This window comes from Drosophila suzukii, unplaced genomic scaffold, assembly GCF_043229965.1.
Source record: "Drosophila suzukii unplaced genomic scaffold, CBGP_Dsuzu_IsoJpt1.0 scf_5, whole genome shotgun sequence".
NCBI classification, from domain to species: domain Eukaryota; kingdom Metazoa; phylum Arthropoda; class Insecta; order Diptera; family Drosophilidae; genus Drosophila; species Drosophila suzukii.
Genome location: NW_027255937.1, coordinates 1,055,888 through 1,076,762, shown reverse-complemented (window position 1 = coordinate 1,076,762; position 20,875 = coordinate 1,055,888). Strand labels below are relative to the sequence as shown.

Genomic DNA, 20,875 nt, shown 5'->3' with positions numbered 1-20,875 from the left:
ACATTATAACACCTTCCTCGCATACTGTTCTTTGACTATATCCATTTCTAAGCAAACATTTTGAGAGGTGGACGCGCCTTCAAATGGCTTTTTATTTATATATATAATGTGCGTTTTGGTGCGACAGATGCCAAGTCTTGCCAGGAAGGGCAAAAGTTGTTGGTTGCCTATTTTCTTAACACAAGCATAGCAATAATTATTTTCAAATTGATACTAATTGCTAAGTTCCGAGCCGTTGGGAGGCTTCTTGAGCCTGCTCCAACAACAATTTCCTTATAACGGCGCCACTGCACTGCAGTGACTGCAGTTTAAATGAATTTCTGGCTCAAAAAAATTACGAAACGCAAAATACAAAAATCACCTAAGATCGTAAAAAATACTAAATAAAATACTGGAATACTGAATCGGCTTGCGTGCGCGGTCCCATTTTTCCCTGCAGTGAGTTTAAGTAACTTTTTGCCGTCCCATTCCTACACTTGCATTTCTCATAGAGGAAAAAGTCGCCTAATCCCCTCTGAGTGATTATGCCTTTAGCCATCACTTAAAGGATAAGAAATTTAAACTTTCGGTGTATTTGTGCAGAAAATGAAAAATGGAAGGAAAAACCCAAAAACGCCTGCAGGAGGTCAGTGCAAATCAAAAAGGACTCCTAGTCCACACTGCTGCCATTATTGTGGGACTTGACCCACACACACCAAAGAACCGGGCAAATCCGCAGAAGAATGGTTGTGGTGAAGGTAATCCAATCAAGAAAACCATTGTAAAGGAAATTGCCGAGAGGCTTTTCACTTTAATGGAGATCCTGCCGGACGTGTCCTCGCAAAGAAAGTAGGTTCTGGCCAAAAGAATTTGGTTACGCTGCACTAATATAAATAATTTAAGCAGAACCATTAATAATACGATCTGCGACGAGCTCTCCATTGGGGAATTGCTGGACTCCACCAGCATCAGCTACTTGGCAGCTAAAACGGAGCTGGAGGGGCCGCTGGCTTCTACAGGGTGTTGTAAAAAAGGACGCCCGCTAAGGGACGGCTGCAGGGGCCATTACCAGCCATTGGAAGGATGCTGTGCGACTTTCTGCAGCATCAGCGGAACAACCCCGATCCCAATTCGGCTTCCACTCTCTCAAGGCCCATATTGGCATATTGGTAATCGGAGCTAAACAGATGGCGCGGAGAAGATGGCGAAGCATCTTCGAAACGCGAAGGAAGCTTTAAACTACTACCCAGTCGTAAGTTGGGGAACGTGTTTTAAAAAAACATAGTTCTGGGTCGTATCTTTTTTACGCAAAACAGCACGCATGCTAATTTACCAAGGAAAATGTGCGTGCTGGGTGCATTCTATGGCGGTGCCTTCTAGATGTGTTTCAGAACTATGCATCCAGAAGCATGCCCAAACGGGTATTCGGGAAAGTATTCCGAAAAAAATAGTTCTGGGTCGTATCTTTTTTACGCAAAACAAATTTACCCAGCAAAATGTGCGTGCTGGGGGCAGTCTTTTGGGTGCCATCTGGGTGTATTTCAATATAGTGCATCCAGGTGTATTTTAGTGGGAATGTAAAAAAACCAAACTCAAACCCGAAGGTTGCCGATGCCCATTTTTTTTACAATCGGTTTTTTTCGGAACTGTTCTCTTGACAAACAAATAATAAAGACAAAAGGGAACATGCAAGGAAGCGAGCGGTTTTTCTTGTCTCTTGCATTTCTCGTCAGTTGCATTTTTAGTTCTGAAAAGTGAAGTTCGTGCCACGTGTTTTGAAAAAGTGTGTTGCTTTCTGCCACCAATTTTACATCAATATTTTCACAGGTAAGTAAAGTGTAGATGAACACAATAAAATAACACAGTACATGTACACTGAACATTCAAACTAAAAACATATTAAACAAATAAAATAATAACTATTTGTTTGTAAATTGTACATACAAAATAAAAATAATGTATATTTGTAATGTATATACACATATTTCAAAATATATTATATTCAATTTGCTTTATATTTTTCAGAATCGCAAAAAATGAATGGGCACACCAAGGACTGAACTGCGTAAATGACAAAAGTACATAAACAAGAAGGAAGCACCGTACAGAAGGGGAGTTACTCCGATTAAAAATTAGTTGCGTTTTTGAATATTGAAATGAAAATAAATATGAAATTGAAATCCAGTTTAATATATTCCTGGGGAAAACTTCCAGATATTTGGTTTTTGAATGCTTCTAGGTGCATTCCTGGGTACATGTTACAGGTGCATTAAAAAAGAGTACACCCAGAATGTGTTTAGTATGTTGCTCCCAGGTGCATTAAAAAAGAGTACACCCAGAATGTGTTTAGTTTGTTACTTCCAGGTGCATTCCAGATATATGCTTCCAGAAGCGTGCAACGGGTGCATTCTTTTTTGTCCCGCACCCGTGTAAAAAGAATGGACAGACTCATCACTTCCGGAACACCTTTTTGATGCCATTTCATAATGAAAGAACGCATGCTGGAATGCTGTCATTTACGACTGGGAAGTGATACTCCACATAGATCGTTGTATGGGGTGTCCGCTTTTCCACAAGTGAAAATTGAAAACGAATTTTTTTGACGTTACTCGGGATTTCACTTGTTCCTTATACTCATTTGTCGTATGGCCTGTTACCTACAGGTGGCGGGTCCCACGTGTAATCGCTTGTGAGATTCAGAATCTTTCCTATGAGTTTTCACTTATAAAAATATAGAATTTAAAATGCATATAATTTTATTTACATTTTAATTCATTTTAATTATATTGTGTTATTAAAGTTTTCCGTTAAGGGACAATTATTGTAAGTAAGCTTATTTATCTGTTTTGTTAATTTTTTTTGACGTTGGACATCGCTATATTCATTTGTCCGCTTCCTTCGAATTATTAACCAACGCTCCTGAAAATATGTATGGTCATATGTTTTAAAAATGCGTTTTGCTATCTTTTGTATATTTACCTTTTAGAGCTGTTTATAACCCTTCGCGGGATTTTTATTGGCACAAGACATTTCATCATTCACTTTTGGCTAACGGAACCCATAAAACACCTTCAAAAGGTACGTACTTTAAACTAAGATCAATGCACAACATCTTAAACTTACCTGACCTTATGATTTTCACTTTTAGAAACGAAAAAAGTAAATCTGCTGCGCACAATTTAAATGTCTTCTCCTCAGCCCTTTACTTGATTTCTTTTGTTTTCTCTTCGCTGTTGGCGCGCCCCTGCACCTATACCCTTTCTTAAGCGAAAATTACCCGACTATATAGTATATACTCCTTGAGTAAAAAATACAATATAAATTTTTTAAAAATGTTAATATTTAAATGTTTTAAGTATTTAAATAAATTTTAACGGACTAAATTTCTATAACTAAACTAAAAAATTCTATTTTAATAAAAATGTGCAATACGTAAATATAACTTTATAAGTAAATTCAATTTACTTAATTTTACTATAATCAAATAATTTACTTTTCTAGTTGTTGCTTTCTGTTAGTTGCTTTTTAAGAATATACAAAAATGCTCCCAAAAAATATTACGGCTTTCACATGTCGCTGCTCCACGAAAACTTTTCAGCCGAAATGTTAGTCGCTAGCCTAGTCAACAGCGGCACAGCGTTTTTAGCACAAAAAAAACAAAAAAGCTTTTTGCATTCTGATATGTCATTCCGGCCCTACTGCAGAACTGAAGGAAAGTCATTCCTTGAACATTTAATGTATTATACCCGTTACTCGTAGAGTAAAAGGGTATACTAGATTCGTCGGAGTCCATCTAGCCGTGTCCGTCTGTCCGGTTGAACGCTGGGATCTCGGAAACTATAAGAGCTAGGCTATTATGATTTGGCATGCAGAATCCTGAGCTTCTTACGCAGCGCAAGTTTGATTCAGCAGCGTGACACGCCCACTGTAACGCCCACAAGCCGCCCAAAACTGTGGCTCCTACAGTTTTGATGCTAGAACCAAACCTGTGACGCCCACAATTTTCATGCTAGACAAAAAATTTTATCTGAAATGTATTGGTCTCGTCAATACTTATCGATTGATCCAAAAAAAAATTTGCCACGCCCACTCTAATGCCCATAACGCCTAAATCTGTCTACCGTCGGTAGGTGGCGCATTTTAATCTCGCTTTGCTGCTTGCATATCTCCATTTACCTTTGGTCCCTTTAGCTGAGTAACGGGTATCTGATAGTCGAGGTACTCCACTACAGCGTTCTTCCTTGTTTTTTATATATTTCAGATCAATTATAAAAATAATTCCAGGACTTAGCAATAAATGACCGATCACGCTGTACTCGGATGCCTCCTCTAGTTTTGCATCAGCGCCAGGAAGTCCTTCTTCTGTCCTCGATAAAAGTTTCCCAGCGATGGGGTGGACGCTAACTTGCCCAGTTCGGCATCTTGGCTAGCCATTTGACTTTTTGTAGTGCAGTCTGTGTTGTCAGCCACCGAAAAGCACGTTACAGTGTCCAAGAAATAAATATATTAGAATTAGACAAACATAAAGTAATTACAATTAAAAATGGGATACTTACCATTTGCTCAAAAAAATATATAAATAAACATATGTCAGAGTGACCGCGACCATTCAGCCAAAAAAATATCTTTAGTACCATACTATATACCATAAATACACAAAAGATACGAAAGCACAGTCATACTTTTTTTTCGAAGACTTTTCGATGTTACTTTTGACATGAAAAACATATCAAATTAATTAATTAACTAGTTAATACGAATTTATATATGAAAATGATGCCAAATCCTATAAATTAGAAATGTTGGCATGAATCCGTATCATATTGATATGAAATCATATTGATATGAATTCATATCAATTTGATATAAAAAAGGTGATATGTCAAAATTGAGGAGACAATATCAAACGGGTATTTTTTCTTTTTTTTCTCTGTTTAGAATTAAGACTGCAGGAGGCACAGTTTTGCGCGGCTTGTAGGCGTAAGAGTGGGCGTGGCACCCTGACGTAACAAACTTGCGCTGCGCAGAAATCTCGTAGCCCTTATAGTTTCCGAGATCACAGCGTTCATACGGACAGAAAGACAGACGGATAGGCGGAAATGGCTAGATCGACTCGGCTAATCCTAATCAAGAATATATTTACTTTATGGGTTCAAAAACGCTTCCTTCTATCTGTTACATACTTTCCGATCTACCCTACGAGTGCTGCTCAGCTCCGATTTCCAATATACCAATATGGGCCTTGAGAAATGGGAGCCGGATTTGAAACGGGGTGGTTCTGCTGGTGCTGCAGGAAGTCGCCCAGCATCCTGGCAAATGGCTGGTACTGGCTTTTCCAGCTGGCAAATCAGTTGGAGCCATTAAAAAAAGAAGAGTCTGCTGGTGCACGAAGAAATTATAATAAAAGCAAGGAAGAACGCTATAGTTAAGTACCTCGACTATAAGATACCCGTTACTCAGCTAAAGGGACCAAAGGGAAAGAGAGTCTCGCGAAGCGAGACTAAAATGCGCCACCTACCGGCGGTAGACAGATTAAAGCGTTATTGGCGTTAGAGTGGGCGTGGCATATTTTTTTTTAATCAATCGATGATATTGACGAGACCAATACATTCCAGTTAAAATTTTTTATCTAGCATGAAAATTGTGGGCGTCATAGGTTTCGTTGGTTTGTGGGCGTTAGAGTGGGCGTGGCATATTCGGGTAAAAAACTTGCGCAGCGCTCAAGGCTACGGAATCTAAAACTGAGATCCCAATTCTCTATCCTTGATAGTTTCCAAAATAACCACGTTCATATTTACGATTTTTTGGGTATTTAGGCGGTTTGTGGGCGTTAAAGTGGGCGTGGCAAACTTTATGTCAATCGATAGGTATTTTTCAATTTCAATTAAAATTTTTATTTTAGCATTAAAACTGTAGGAGCCACAGTTTTGGACGGTTTGTGGGCTTTAGAGTGGGCGTGGCACTCTGCTGAAACAAACTTGCGCTGCGTAAGAAGCTCAGGAATCAAATCTCAATAGCGTAGCTCTTACAGTTTCCGAGATCTCAGCGTTCATCCGGACAGACAGACAGACGGAGAGACGGGCATGGCTAGATCGACTCGGCTAGTGATCCTGATCAAGAATATATATACTCTATGGGGTCGGAAACGCTTCCTTCTGCCTGTTACATACTTTCCGACGAATCTAGTATACCCTTGTACTCTACGATTAACGGGTATTATAAATGGAATGTTCAACGAATGCTTATAATTATGAATTGTATTGTTGAACGTTGATCCATTACAAACATTACAAACAAATGGCCCAAACAGCACCAAGCACGTGCTCGCTACGCGCGTACACATTTTTATTTCGGGCAAATACGGTTCGCGAGGAAGGTACATAGAACAAATAAAGACAGGACAAAACATTGATCAACTGAGACTAAAGCAAATGAGCTAATTTTTAGTTTTTAATACAGGTATATAAGTTGAGAATCAATTTATAATTATTAGAAAGAACGCGAAAGAGCTCGTACTGACTAAAATTAAATATACATCGTAGCAAGTTAATAGGATAGTAGTTTCGCATTTGTTTAACGGGAACATTAAAGGTTAGGCGGCTTACCAAATTAAGTCCGTAGCAATATCTCCTCTGATAAGATTATGTAGGAAAGTAGTACCAAGCCTAGTTCTACGATTTACTAGAGTAGGCAAATTAATCAATAGCAATCTACTCGAGTAAAAAGGCAACCTAACGTTTTGATCCCAGTTCTAACCACGTAAGGCAAAAAAAAGAAATTTTTTCTGTACGGACTCTATACGGTCAATGTGCACTTGATACTGAGGACTCCAAACGGACGAACAGTACTCTAAATCGTCCCACGGATGCTTTGTCAACTTTCCCGCGCCATCTGTAGTCTAGCTCCGAGTCCCAATAGGCATACTGGACATTGGAGAAGTGGGAGACGGAATGAGAACGGGGTGGATCCGACTGATGATGCAGGAAGTCGTGAAGCCAGTGCGTCCTCCACCTCCGCTTTAGCTGCAAATTAGCTGGTGGAGGTGGAGTCCCTGGGGATCCCCAATGGAGAGCTCGTCGGAGATCGTTATGGTAGTTCTGCTAAAAAGATACTTTTATTAGTACAACGTATCCAAATTCTTTTGGCCAGAACTTACATTCTTTGTGAGGACACGCCCGGCAGGATGTCCATGTAGGGAGCGACGTCCCACTCGGAATGATCCTTCCCACCGAAGTTCTTTAATGGATCTCCTCCAGCACTTCAACTATTTTGCGGATTTATCCTGTTGTGGTATTGTTTCCCGTCGGTGAAGTTCCACAATAATTGGCAACAGCTTGGAATAGGCGTCCTTTTTCAACTGCACTGACCTCCTGCAGTCGTTCCTGGGTTTTCCTTCCATTTTTAAATTTTAGTTTTCACAGCGTTTTCGCGGTGCCAACGGCGTCCATCAAAACTTCCTCGCTAAATCTGGTACTTTTTCTGGCATTTCCTTAGCTCATCTGAGTACCGAGCTGAAAAACAGACCCGACGAAAAGCGTTAGCAGCGTATTTGCCTCTCGCTCATTTTAGTTTTCATAGCGTTTTCGCGGTGCCAACGGCGTCCATCGAAACTCCCTCGCTAAATCTGGTATTTTTTCTGGCATTTCCGAGCTGAAAAACAGACCCGACGAAAAGCGTTAGCAGCGTATTTGCCTCTCGCTCACTATGGTTAGCTCGCGATTCTCGTCGATGTGAGTACTGGGCTTTAGCTGTTAATTAGACGGTGGTGGCGGAGTAATGCTATTCCCCAATGGAGGGCTTGTCGAAGATCTTACTACAGATGGTTCTGCTAAAAAGATACTTATTCTAGTACAACGTAATTGTTTGTGGGGAAGACAACAAATATGCCACCCTTACATTTGTAATTAATAACGCATGAATAGGTTATATTAAAATGTATAGCGTTTATTCGGAGCGGCAGACGGGCTGTGTAAAAGCTCGGCTCCAAGAATTTTTTATAGACATTTGAAGGCTTACAATGTAGTTTCTGAATAGATAAGCGACAGCTTTAGTGGTATAAGAAAGAAGGCGACAAAGATAAGCAGAGAGCGCTGCAGGTGCCGTCGTACACCTATGCGCGCATGACTAGGCGCTGGCGATCTTCTCCGAACATACTCCACCCGTTGAAAGAGGTAAGGTTCCAACTATCTCGGAATCGATGGGCAGAACGGCTAGTTTGGCGACGGCTCTCTTGATCAGACCCGTAGCTGTACGGACCATATATACTCTGATGACTCCGTCCCCGCCGGGTATGACTTCCTGGATGCACCCAAGCTGCCATCTCAAGGGTGGAACGTTGTCCTCCTTCAGCAAAACTATGCTTCCAACCGTGATGTTAGACGTTTGGACGCGCCCCTTGCTCCTCTCTTGAAGTAGGGACAAATACTCGGTGCTCCACTTTTTCCAGAAATGTTGTTGCATCTGGGTCACCCGCTGCCATCTGTTGAGGCGGCCATCGCGAAGATGAGTAATGTCAGGCTCAGGAAAATTAGGGTAGCTGGAACCCTTCAGGAAATGCGCCGGTGTTAGCACCTCAAGGCTTTCAGCATTTTCTGAAATTGGACAGAGTGGACGGGAGTTAAGGATAGCAGAAATCTCATATGCAAGAGTTCTTAATTCATCGATGGCTAAGATGGATGCACCGGCGACTCTGTTGAAGTGAAATTTAGCTGACTTCACAGCAGCCTCCCATAAACCACCGAAGTGCGGAGCACGCCTCCGCGCTCCAGACTAAGTGAGCATAGCTCTATACTTAAGAATATATAGGCCGTCTCTCCGCTGCCGCTGTTGGCAGCGCCGCTATGAGACTTAGACCTCCTTAGCTCCTAAGTAAATTAAGTTTGTCAAGAAACTCTTTTGAGCTCAGAGCGGCAACAAAGGCTGCTCTGCTCCGAATAAAATACAAATAAAAATCATCCAAATGAATATCAAACCTAAATGAATTTGACTTATATTATTTGGGCTATATGGAAAATCCTACTCGTTTAAACATATTACATGGCGACCGCGACGATGGTCCTGGAGGACCTAGGACAGCAAAACTGCAGGACAGGAAATTAAAGACGATTGCATTTCACCGTGACGCTGGTCTTGGAGGACCTAGAAAGGAACAACTGGAGGACAGAAATTGATGAATTTCATTAGCAGCAGACAAAAAGATAATATCGCAGTGAGTAGAGTGTGATGTGTGCAAAACGCAGTGGTGTGGTAAAGAGACTAAAAGCCAGAAGGGCTGAACTACTGAAGCTACTAAATAGCGGAAGTAAATTAAATTGGAGCGATTCGGTCAAATTACATGCCGAACTCGAAAATATAAAAACTTTAATAAGTGAAAGAAAAAATCAAGCCACAGCCACAAACACACACACCTACCCTGCAATTAAAAGTCTTGCAAAAACTAATGAAAAATTAACTCCACCACAGAAAAAAGAAATACCAAAATTTACAAGGAAGTGCCCAAACGACTGCGAGGGACCACTGTGCTCGCCCCATTGCGAGTACACCTGTGCAGCCAGCACCGGTGCCCCAACAAAGAAGACCGTCGAGGAAGTCCTGCCTGTGCAGCCAGCACCGGCCACGTCTTGCCAACCAAGCTTGACCAAGGATAAGTGAGCCGACAGCGCTTAATAGAGCGCATTTTTTTTCACCATGCACTGCGTTGCATAATTTTTTTGATTGCACTGCGATGCATATTTTTTTTATATTATATAAAAAACTAATGTAAAATTGAGCGACATTAAAGTTGCCCAATTAGCGTGTGGCCTGAAAACCATACAAAAACTAGGCAGGCTTTCCCATTGATAAAAAAGTTTTTTATCAAATTATAAAAAAAAAATTTCACGGCCCAATAAGGCAAATATTAAACTATTACATTTTCATTTTTTAACTACATGAGCCAAACTAAATGGCAAATAAATTATAAATTAAACTACACACCTATTGCTAAAGCAACTCATAGAAAAACACCCAAAGTGGGTTTAGTAGACGTAAAAAAAGTGGACTCCACAGCAATCGTCATAAATAAAATCGAGTCTAAAAATATTAATAAGGATTTAACGAACATTTTATTATCAATTATTGTCTTTATTATGAGCGCATTTATTTTGTACAAGGCATATATGTTTCATAATAAATGTATATCAAAAAGAGCCATAAACAAAAGCCAGGCTAATGATCTGGACAAAATATAAATACATAAAGCGCCAACAATAATTATAAAACGATGTTCAAAATAAAATAAAAACAAAAGAGCAAACCATTTAATATAAATATGTACATATGTCCATATATTGATATATTGAATATAGATATTATTTCATCTTACAATCATATCTAATGTACATAAAAAAAAAAATAAAAAAAAAATAATAAACATAATAAATGAATACTACAGAGTGTATTAGAATCACTCTTGATAGGGAACCCAACTTTCAGAACAGGGTATTATCAATAATTAAAAAAAGAAGCTGAGCCTCTACTAATTAATGAATTCGAATATGAGTACATGAATAGGTACAACTTAGACTTTTCACCCTTGATACATTGCTCAAGTACCCAGAAGGCGATAGTATTGAGCACCGTCCCGACCAAAAAAATTAGATCAGTTATTAACGATAACAAGTTACTTGGGAGACATCTTTCATTGATGGTTTCAAGAACCTAGAAAATATTCCATTAAATAATGGAATGGGACGAGTTATATAAAGAATTAAATAATATAAAAATTGATTTTGACAGATCTTATAAGTCACTATCAAGACTCCGGTCAGCACAGCAAAACACTGTGAACAAGCATGCCGAAATATTAGTAACCCGCTTCAATACAGCGCGTATACTAATACACGATTAGAAAGACCGGCTATTTAAACAAATTACGGGATAACCTAATATTTATAAAGCAAAGGTACGACTTAACAATTTCAGTACCAACTATCCTAAGAGTCAGAACCATCAGATCCACCAGTACAGGCTGAGGCTGACGACCCTATCTCTAAAGATCCCGATATAGAGGAAAAAGATATAAACAACCTCACTATTCCGGCAGTCCTTATTCAATCTGAATTATCAGACCAGGAATCGACCGACTCGGATTCTCACAACAGCATTGTAGAAATAAATCCAATCAAAATGGCACAAACTAATATTGATTTTATTAATACAGCAAGCAAGCTTATACCAGTTTTCGATGGTAAAGCTGAAAACTTAACAAGTTTTATGGATGCATTAGAAATAATAGAATCAATAAAAGGCAAACACGAACAATTAGCAGTTTCCATTATAAAAACAAAGCTAAAAGGTGTCGCCAGAAATCTAATCGGAAATGAAACAACAATAGCTGAAGTAATTTCCAGATTAAACAAGGAAGAACGCTATAGTCGAGTACCTCGACTATCAGATAACCGTTACTCAAAGGGAAATGGAGATATGCAAGCAGCAAAGCGAAATTAAAATGCGCCACCTACCGGCGGTAGACAGATTTAAGCGTTATGGGCGTTAGAGTGGGCGTGGCAAATTTATTTTTGGATCAATCGATAGGTATTGACGACACCAATACATTTCAGTTAAAATTTTTCATCTAGCATCCAAATTGTGGGCGTCACAGGTTTTCGCGGTTTGTGGGCGTTAAAGTGGGCGTGGCAAACTTTTTTTTAGGTCAATCGATAGGTATTGATGAGAACAATACATTTCAGTTAAAATTTTCTATCTAGCATCAAAACTGTAGGAGTTTCAGTTTTGGGCGGTTTGTGGGCGTTAGAGTGGGCGTGGCAGTCTACTGAAACAAACTTGCGCTGCGTAAGAAGCTCAGGAATCTGTACGCCAAATCTCAATAGCCTAACTCTCATAGTTTCCGAGATCTCAGCGTTCATCCGGACAGACAGACGGACAGACGGACAGACGGTCAGACGGACAGACGGACAGACGGACAGACGGACAGACGGACATGGCTAGATCGACTCGGCTAGTGATCCTGATCAAGAATATATATACTTTATGGGGTCGGAAACGCTTCCTTCTGCCTGTTACATACTTTCCGACGAATCTAGTATACCCTTTTACTCTACGAGTAACGGGTATAAAAACAACGTCAAAGGCGAAACTGTAGAAGTGTTGTCAGCAAAACTGATGAACCTACAACAACGCAACAAAACTGCCAACCAGTACACACAAGAGGTTGAGCAGATGACGAAATCTTTAGAAGGTGCAGTTATAACAGATGGCTTATCCCTAGAGTTAGCCAGAAGTTATTCCACTCGGCATGCAGTGAAAGCAATGACTAAAAATTGCACAATCGATAAGGTAAAAACTATCATGCAAGCTGGTACCTTCAATACAATGAATGAGGCCATATCCAAATTTGTAAACAGTTGCACAGAAGCAACCGGACAGCCAAACACTGTCCTATACTACAAAAATTACCCGCAGCGCGGTGGAAATCGCGGACGAGGTAATAATCGAAGTAATTATAACAATACCAGATATTATCAGAATAACGGATATAATCAAAACAAGGAAGAACGCTATAGTCGAGTACCTCGACTATCAGATACCCGTTACTCAGCTATATGGGGATATGCAAGCAGCAAAGCGAGATTAAAATGCGCCACCTACCGGCGGTATACAGATTTAAGCGTTATGGGCGTTAGAGTGGGCGTGGCAAATTTTTTTTTGGATCAATCGATAGGTATCGACGAGACCAATACATTTCAGTTAAAATTTTTTATCTAGCATGAAAATTGTGGGCGTCACAGGTTTTCGCGGTTTGTGGGCGTTAAAGTGGGCGTGGCAAACTTTTTTTTGGGTCAATCGATAGGTATTGATGAGAACAATACATTTCAGTTAAAATTTTTATTCTAGCATCAAAACTGTAGGAGCCACAGTTTTGGGCGGTTTGTGGGCGTTAGAGTGGGCGTGGCACTGTGCCGAAACAAACTTGCGCTGCGTAAGAAGCTCAGGAATCTGCACGCCAAATCTCAATAGCCTAGCTCCCATTGTTTCCGAGATCTCAGCGTTCATCCGGACGGACAGACAGACGGACAGACGGACAGACGGACATGGCTAGATCGACTCGGCTAGTGATCCTGATCAAGAATATATATACTTTGTGGGGTCGGAAACGCTTCCTTCTGCCTGTTACATACTTTCCGACGAATCTAGTATATACTTTTACTCTACGAGTAACGGGTATAACAATGGTTATAACAGAAATAACAATAACCAAAATAACAATTATTACAGAAACAACAACCGTGGTGGAAACACCAGGGGCGGAAACAGCCGTGGGGGAAACAACAACAACCACAATAACAATGTTAGAGTAGCACAAACAAATTCGGGAAACTCCCAACCACCTTTAGATACACGACAGTAAACAACATCAAAATTCACACTCTAAATCTCAGTCAAAATACATTTGTCACTTTCATGAACGTAGCAACAGGAAAAAAACTAGTTCTCTTACTAGACACAGGTGCGAAAATATCCTTATTGAAGGAAAATTCCGATAATTTTCAAAACATTCAAGATAATCACATCATAAACATAGAGGGTACAAGTCAGGAAGTTACCAAATCAAAAGGCTTAACTTCTATTGAAATTCAAACTTCTAAGTACATAATTCAACCTGATTTCCATATCGTAAATATGCAATTCGCTATTCCATGTGATGGAATACTAGGAATCGATTTTATTAAAAGTTACAACTGTCAATTAGACTTCAAGCCGTCTGAAGACTGGCTTATAACAAGACCAAATAACCTAAAACATCCAATTTATGTTCCAATAGCATACAGTTCTGGCAACAACTCCCTGATTCTGCCAGCAAGATCCCAAGTCGTCCGAAAAGTCGAAATAAATTCAGAAGAAGACAGTGTATTAATTCCGAAACAAGAAATTCAGCATGGTATCTATATCGCAAGTACCATAGCAACAGTCCAAAATGCATATATGTATAAGAATACTAAACACTACAAACACAGATCAAGTAGTCTATATCAAAACAAGGAAGAACGCTATAGTCGAGTACCTCGACTTTCAGATACCCGTTACTCAGCTATATGGAGATATGCAAGCAGCAAAGCGAGATTAAAATGCGCCACCTACCGGCGGTATACAGATTTAAGCGTTATGGGCGTTAGAGTGGGCGTGGCAAATTTTTTTTTGGATCAATCGATAGGTATCGACGAGACCAATACATTTCAGTTAAAATTTTTTATCTAGCATGAAAATTGTGGGCGTCACAGGTTTTCGCGGTTTGTGGGCGTTAAAGTGGGCGTGGCAAACTTTTTTTTGGGTCAATCGATAGGTATTGATGAGAACAATACATTTCAGTTAAAATTTTTATTCTAGCATCAAAACTGTAGGAGCCACAGTTTTGGGCGGTTTGTGGGCGTTAGAGTGGGCGTGGCACTGTGCCGAAACAAACTTGCGCTGCGTAAGAAGCTCAGGAATCTTTACGCCAAGTCTCAATAGCCTAGCTCCCATAGTTTCCGAGATCTCAGCGTTCATCCGGACGGACAGACAGACGGACAGACGGACAGACGGACATGGCTAGATCGACTCGGCTAGTGATCCTGATCAAGAATATATATACTTTGTGGGGTCGGAAACGCTTCCTTCTGCCTGTTACATACTTTCCGACGAATCTAGTATACCCTTTTACTCTACGAGTAACGGGTATAAACATTCATCATGAACCACTTTCAAACTACGAAATAGTAAAAACGGACTTAGAAGACAGACAAAAAATTGTATTATCCCAACTTGCAAAAAACTTCCCGCCTCAATTCAATGAACAACTTACAGCATTATGCACCCAGTATAGTGATGTGTTCGGACTAGAAACCGAATCGATCACTACCAATATTTTTTATAAACAAAAGCTGAGATTAATTGATGATGAACCCGTATATATAAAAAATTATAGAAATCCTCATAGTCAACAAGACGAAATTCAAAAACAAGTCCAAGAACTCATCAATGATGAAATAGTGGAACCCTCTGTATCACCTTATAATAGCCCACTTTTGTTAGTACCAAAAAAGTCACTTCCAAATTCGGAAAATAAAAAATGGCGATTACTAATTGACTATCGTCGAAATTATAAAAAACTCTTGCCTGATAAATTTCCACTCCCTAGAATCGATGATATTTTAGATCAACTTGGTAGAGCAAAATATTTCTCATGCCTTGACTTAATGTCAGGTTTTCATCAAATTGAACTGGAAAAAATTTCACGGGACATAACATCTTTTTCAACAAACAATGGTTCGTACCGCTTCACGCGAATACCATTCGGTTTAAAAATAGCGCCAAACTCTTTTCAGAGAATGATGACTATAGCTTTCTCTGGATTAGAACCTTCGCAAGCATTTCTTTATATGGATGACTTAATAGTCATAGGTTGTTCCGAAAAACATATGCTCAAGAACTTAACTGATGTTTTCGAGAAATGTAGAAAACACAACTTGAAGTTACATCCTGAAAAATGTTCATTTTTCATGCATGAAGTCACTTTCTTTGGACATAAATGCACAGATAAAGGAATCTTGCCCGACGACAAAAAATACGACGTAATTCAAAATTATCCAGTCCCACATGATGCGGACAGCGCTAGAAGATTCATTGCACGTTTCGACGCGCCACTTGCTCCCCTCTTGAAGTAGGGACAAATACTCGGTGCTCCACTTTTTCCAGAAATGTTGTTGCATCTGGGTCACCCGCTGCCATCTGTTGAGGCGGCCATCGCGAAGATGAGTAATGTCAGGCTCAGGAAAATTAGGGTAGCTGGAACCCTTCAGGAAATGCGCCGGTGTTAGCACCTCAAGGCTTTCAGCATTTTCTGAAATTGGACAGAGTGGACGGGAGTTAAGGATAGCAGAAATCTCATATGCAAGAGTTCTTAATTCATCGATGGCTAAGATGGATGCACCGGCGACTCTTGTGAAGTGAAATTTAGCTGACTTCACAGCAGCCTCCCATAAACCACCGAAGTGCGGAGCACGCCTCCGCGCTCCAGACTAAGTGAGCATAGCTCTATACTTAAGAATATATAGGCCGTCTCTCCGCTGCCGCTGTTGGCAGCGCCGCTATGAGACTTAGACCTCCTTAGCTCCTAAGTAAATTAAGTTTGTCAAGAAACTCTTTTGAGCTCAGAGCGGCAACAAAGGCTGCTCTGCTCCGAATAAAATACAAATAAAAATCATCCAAATGAATATCAAACCTAAATGAATTTGACTTATATTATTTGGGCTATATGGAAAATCCTACTCGTTTAAACATATTACATGGCGACCGCGACGATGGTCCTGGAGGACCTAGGACAGCAAAACTGCAGGACAGGAAATTAAAGACGATTGCATTTCACCGTGACGCTGGTCTTGGAGGACCTAGAAAGGAACAACTGGAGGACAGAAATTGATGAATTTCATTAGCAGCAGACAAAAAGATAATATCGCAGTGAGTAGAGTGTGATGTGTGCAAAACGCAGTGGTGTGGTAAAGAGACTAAAAGCCAGAAGGGCTGAACTACTGAAGCTACTAAATAGCGGAAGTAAATTAAATTGGAGCGATTCGGTCAAATTACATGCCGAACTCGAAAATATAAAAACTTTAATAAGTGAAAGAAAAAATCAAGCCACAGCCACAAACACACACACCTACCCTGCAATTAAAAGTCTTGCAAAAACTAATGAAAAATTAACTCCACCACAGAAAAAAGAAATACCAAAATTTACAAGGAAGTGCCCAAACGACTGCGAGGGACCACTGTGCTCGCCCCATTGCGAGTACACCTGTGCAGCCAGCACCGGTGCCCCAACAAAGAAGACCGTCGAGGAAGTCCAGCCTGTGCAGCCAGCACCGGCCACGTCTTGCCAACCAAGCTTGACCAAGGATAAGTGAGCCGACAGCGCTTAATAGAGCGCATTTTTTTTCACCATGCACTGCGTTGCATAATTTTTTTGATTGCACTGCGATGCATATTTTTTTTATATTATATAAAAAACTAATTTAAAATTGAGCGACATTAAAGTTGCCCAATTAGGGTGTGGCCTGAAAACCATACAAAAACAAGGAAGAACGCTATAGTCGAGTACCTCGACTATCAGATACCCGTTACTCAGCTAAATAGAGATATGCAAGTAGCAAAGCGAGATAAAAATGCGCCACCTACCGGCGGTATACAGATTTCAGCGTTATGGGCGTTAGAGTGGGCGTGGCAAATTTTTTTTTGAACCAATCGATAGGTTTTGTCGAGACTAATACATTTCAGCTAAAATTTTTTATCTAGCATAAAAATTGTGGGCGTCACAAGTTTTCGCGGTTTGTGGGCGTTAGAGTGGGCGTGGCATATTCGCGTAACAAACTTGCGCTGCGTATAAGGCTACGAAATCTAAATCTGGAATCCCAATTCTCTATCTTTGATAGTTTTCGAGATATCCACGTTCATATTTACAATTTTTTAAAGTTTGTGGGCGGTTTATGGGCGTTAGGGTGGGTCTTTTGGGTCAATCGATAGGTATTGATGAGAACATTACATTTCAGTTAAAATTTTTATTCTAGCATCAAAACTGTAGGAGCCACAGTTTTGGGCGGTTTGTGGGCGTTAGAGTGGGCGTGGCACTCTACTGAAACAAACTTGCGCTGCGCAGGAGTCTCAGGAATCTGCGTGCCTAATTCCAGTATTGTAACTCTCATAGTTTCCGAGATCTCAGCGTTCATACGGACAGACGGACAGACGGACATGGCTAGAGCGACTCGGCTAGTGATCCTGATCAAGAATATATATACTTTATGGGGTCGGAAACGCTTCCTTCTGCCTGTTACATACTTTCCGACGAATCTAGTATACCCTTTTACTCTACGAGTAACGGGTATAACTAGGCAGGCTTTCCATTGTTAAAAAAAAATTTTATCAAATTATACAAAAAAAATTTCACGGCCCAATAAGGCAAATTTTAAACTATTACATTTACATTCTTTAACTACATGAGCCAAACTAAATGGCAAATAAGTTATAAATTAAACTACACACCTATAGCTATAGCAACTCATAGAAAAACACACAAAATGGGTTTAGTAGACGTAAAAGAAGTGGACTCCTCAGCAAACGTCATAAATAAAATCGAGTCTAAAAATATTTATACGGATTTAACGAACATTTTATTCTCAATTATTGTCTTTATTGTGAGCGCATTTATTTTGTACAAGGCATATATGTTTCATAATAAATGTATATCAAAAAGAGCCATAAACAAAAGCCAGGCTAATGATCTGGACAAAATATAAATACATAAAGCGCCAACAATAATTATAAAAAGATGTTTAAAATAAAATAAAAACAAAAGAGCAAACCATTTAACATAAATATGTATGTCCATATATTAATATATTGAATATAGATATTATTTCATCTCATAATCATATCTAAACAGACGGAAGATATCGTTGCTGTGTGCTGTTCGCTCAAAAAGAGCTCTTTCAGCTTGGCAAGCTCGCTCTATGCGCCGACAAAGTTTGTATTGCATTGTGAAAGAATCCGTCGTGAGATCGTGAGATCGGACGCATTTGTTGATAACGCTGGCGACGAACTTGCGGCCTCCAATCGGCCAGTACCTTTGCCGTAATGCGGCAAGCAGCGCCTGCAATCCTCCGTGCAAATATTTCTCATGATAATAAACGACGATAGCCTTGGTGACTGGATGTCCAAGTCTGCGTTCTGAAGCCTTCCATCCACGAGAAGTAACCCATCGGAGTCGAGTATAGGCCTAAACGAAACCAGCTTGCTTTTCTGTGGAAACGGCTTGCTCTGGCTAAGAGATCCTTACTCCTTTGCCAAGTTAACCTGTTGGATGCTCCTCAAAAGAAGTACAGTTCCAGATTTGATCTCCTCCACCGAAAGCCGCCCTTTAACGGCGCAGATTTAGCTGTGCAATTTGAAATGAACCGATAAATGTATGCAAATACGCGCTGCAACTTATCGAAAGAGTTGAGGAATTTGCAGTTTGATGAACTGTCTATGCAAAAGGCCCCAATTAGAGCTACAGAACGGCGCTTTGGCAGATCCTTTACTGAGTCTAGCAGGGACGGCTAATTCGACGAGCTTTGCAGAAGGAATGGAGGCCCGTTAGCCCAAAGGAAATGTTCCAACAATTTTCTTAGGGTACATCCTCGCGATACGACGTCTGCCAGACTCAAGCTTGTAGGAACGTGATCCCAAGTCATGTCTTTCGTTCTCCCCTGAATTTTCGCGATTCTGTTAGATACGAAAACGTTAAACTCCCTCGGAGGTTGCCGAATCCACGCCAACACAATGGACGAGTCCGACCAGCAATGAAAGGTGCAATCGAAATCTATGGCTTCCTTGGCGTTTACGATTAGCTCAGCCAATAAAAGCGCTGCGGAAAGTTCTAGTCTTGGAATTGTTAAGGCCTTCAATGGAGCTTCCCTTGACTTGGCACAGAGCAGATGGACTTTCGATTCTCCATTGGTCTCCGATCGCAAGTATAGACACGCTCCATAAGCTGACATGCTAGCATCGCAGAATCCATGCAACTCAACGGAAGCCCTTGGTTGCAGTACGAATCGTGGGAATTTTAAGTTCTGTACGAATCTCTACATTCTAGCTTTTATAGTTTCTTATATTAAGCTGAATGTTCTTAATTCAATAACGAAATGGTAATGGTAAAAAAGTGAAATAAGTTGGTTTTGTTCCATTTTCAAGTTAATTATACCCGTTACTCGTAAAGTAGAAGGGTATACTAGATTCGTCGGAAAGTATGTAACAGGCAGAAGGAAGCGTTTCCGACCCCATAAATATATAAGTATATATATTCTTGATCAGGATCACTAGCCGAGTCGATCTAGCCATGTCCGTCTGTCCGTCTGTCCGGATGAACGCTGAGATCTCGGAAACTATGGGAGCTAGGCTATTGAGATTTGGCGTGCAGATTCCTGAGCTTCCTACGCAGCGCAAGTTTGTTTCAGTAGACTGCCACGCCCACTCTAACGCCCACAAACCGCCCAAAACTGTGGCTCCTACAGTTTTGATGCTAGATAGAAAATTTTAACTGAAATGTAATGTTCTCATCAATACCTATCGATTGACCCAAAAAAAAGTTTGCCACGCCCACTTTAACGCCCACAAACCGCAAAACCCTGTGACGCCCACAATTTTCATGCTAGATAAAAAATTTTAACTGAAATGTATTGGTCTCGTCAATACCTATCGATTGATCCAAAAAAAAAATTGACACGCCCACTCTAACGCCCATAACGCTTAAATCTGTATACCGCCGGTAGGTGGCGCATTTTAATCTCGCTTTGCTACTTGCATATCTCTATTTAGCTGAGTAACGGGTATCTGATAGTCGAGGTACTCGACTATAGCGTTCTTCCTTGTTATATTTTGTCCAGATCATCAGCCTGGCTTTTATTTATGGCTCTCTTTGATATACATTTATTATGAAACATATACATAATCGATTTAGCGTCGCTTGTGACCGGTTGTGTTTATCTTGTGCTCTGTGATTTTTGTCAATTTGTCATTAATATCTGTGTTACTGGTGCCTTGCTTTGTGTCTTAGTCCAACATAACCAGCCCTGCTTGTGTTTTAAATCGTCTGTTTATGTTTAATTGTCTATTTTATTGTAGCAATTTTAACAAAACCTAACTCTGTTTTTAACCTGTGCATTTTGTTATTGTAACTTCTGTACGCTGCGGTGCATTTGTTTCAATAGCTTTTGTTGTTGTTTCCCATAACTTTCTTGTAATCTCTCTCCTGTTTCTTGTCGTCTCAACTGTTGACGTGTATATTTTGTTTGTGTTTCGCAAGCCACGCTCAGTCGACAGCCACTCTGTC

General features: G+C 40.2%; 2 protein-coding genes and 1 long non-coding RNA gene across 8 annotated transcripts; 1 reads left to right on the top strand and 2 right to left on the bottom strand.

Moving 5' to 3' along the window:
* Positions 1 to 426: 426 nt before the first annotated feature.
* On the top strand, positions 427 to 3,318 carry LOC139354942 (uncharacterized). Of its 4 annotated transcripts, XR_011605768.1 has the most exons (4): positions 1,258 to 1,806; positions 2,005 to 2,243; positions 2,966 to 3,057; positions 3,128 to 3,318. XR_011605768.1 is itself a non-coding variant. In XM_070999218.1 (3 exons), the coding sequence occupies exons 1-3, from the start codon at positions 2,625 to 2,627 to the stop codon at positions 3,160 to 3,162; spliced, it is 171 nt and encodes a 56-aa protein (XP_070855319.1). In that variant the 5' UTR covers positions 2,317 to 2,624; the 3' UTR covers positions 3,163 to 3,318. The 4 variants fall into 4 exon arrangements, 1 of the variants encoding a protein (XP_070855319.1); XR_011605766.1 differs by lacking the exons at positions 1,258 to 1,806; positions 2,005 to 2,243; positions 3,128 to 3,318 and adding exons at positions 427 to 828; positions 886 to 1,231; XM_070999218.1 differs by lacking the exons at positions 1,258 to 1,806; positions 2,005 to 2,243 and adding an exon at positions 2,317 to 2,668.
* Positions 2,734 to 4,643, bottom strand: LOC139354945 (uncharacterized). 3 transcript variants are annotated; one of them, XR_011605769.1, is made up of 5 exons: positions 4,536 to 4,643; positions 4,156 to 4,433; positions 3,103 to 3,277; positions 2,959 to 3,048; positions 2,734 to 2,898 (listed from the first exon to the last, which is right to left on the bottom strand). It is a non-coding gene; the product is annotated as an uncharacterized lncRNA (long non-coding RNA). The 3 variants fall into 3 exon arrangements; XR_011605770.1 differs by having other exon boundaries at positions 3,108 to 3,277; XR_011605771.1 differs by lacking the exon at positions 3,103 to 3,277.
* Positions 4,644 to 7,897: 3,254 nt separating this feature from the next.
* LOC139354985 (uncharacterized) lies at positions 7,898 to 8,745 on the bottom strand. Its single transcript, XM_070999257.1, has 2 exons — positions 8,661 to 8,745; positions 7,898 to 8,570 (listed from the first exon to the last, which is right to left on the bottom strand). Exon 2 carries the CDS (start codon positions 8,437 to 8,439, stop codon positions 8,104 to 8,106), a length of 336 nt encoding a protein of 111 aa, XP_070855358.1. The 5' UTR covers positions 8,440 to 8,570; positions 8,661 to 8,745; the 3' UTR covers positions 7,898 to 8,103.
* Positions 8,746 to 20,875: the final 12,130 nt, after the last annotated feature.

Excerpts from the sequence above, each read along its gene's own strand:
- LOC139354942 (XM_070999218.1), top strand. The coding sequence starts at position 2,625 with ATGGCCTGTTACCTACAGGTGGCGGGTCCCACGTGTAATCGCTT. Across the intron at positions 2,669-2,965 it reads GGTCCCACGTGTAATCGCTT|AGCTGTTTATAACCCTTCGC; the intron begins GTGAGATTCAGA and ends TTTACCTTTTAG. Across the intron at positions 3,058-3,127 it reads CCATAAAACACCTTCAAAAG|AAACGAAAAAAGTAAATCTG; the intron begins GTACGTACTTTA and ends TTTCACTTTTAG.
- LOC139354985 (XM_070999257.1), bottom strand. The coding sequence starts at position 8,439 with ATGCAACAACATTTCTGGAAAAAGTGGAGCACCGAGTATTTGTCCCTA.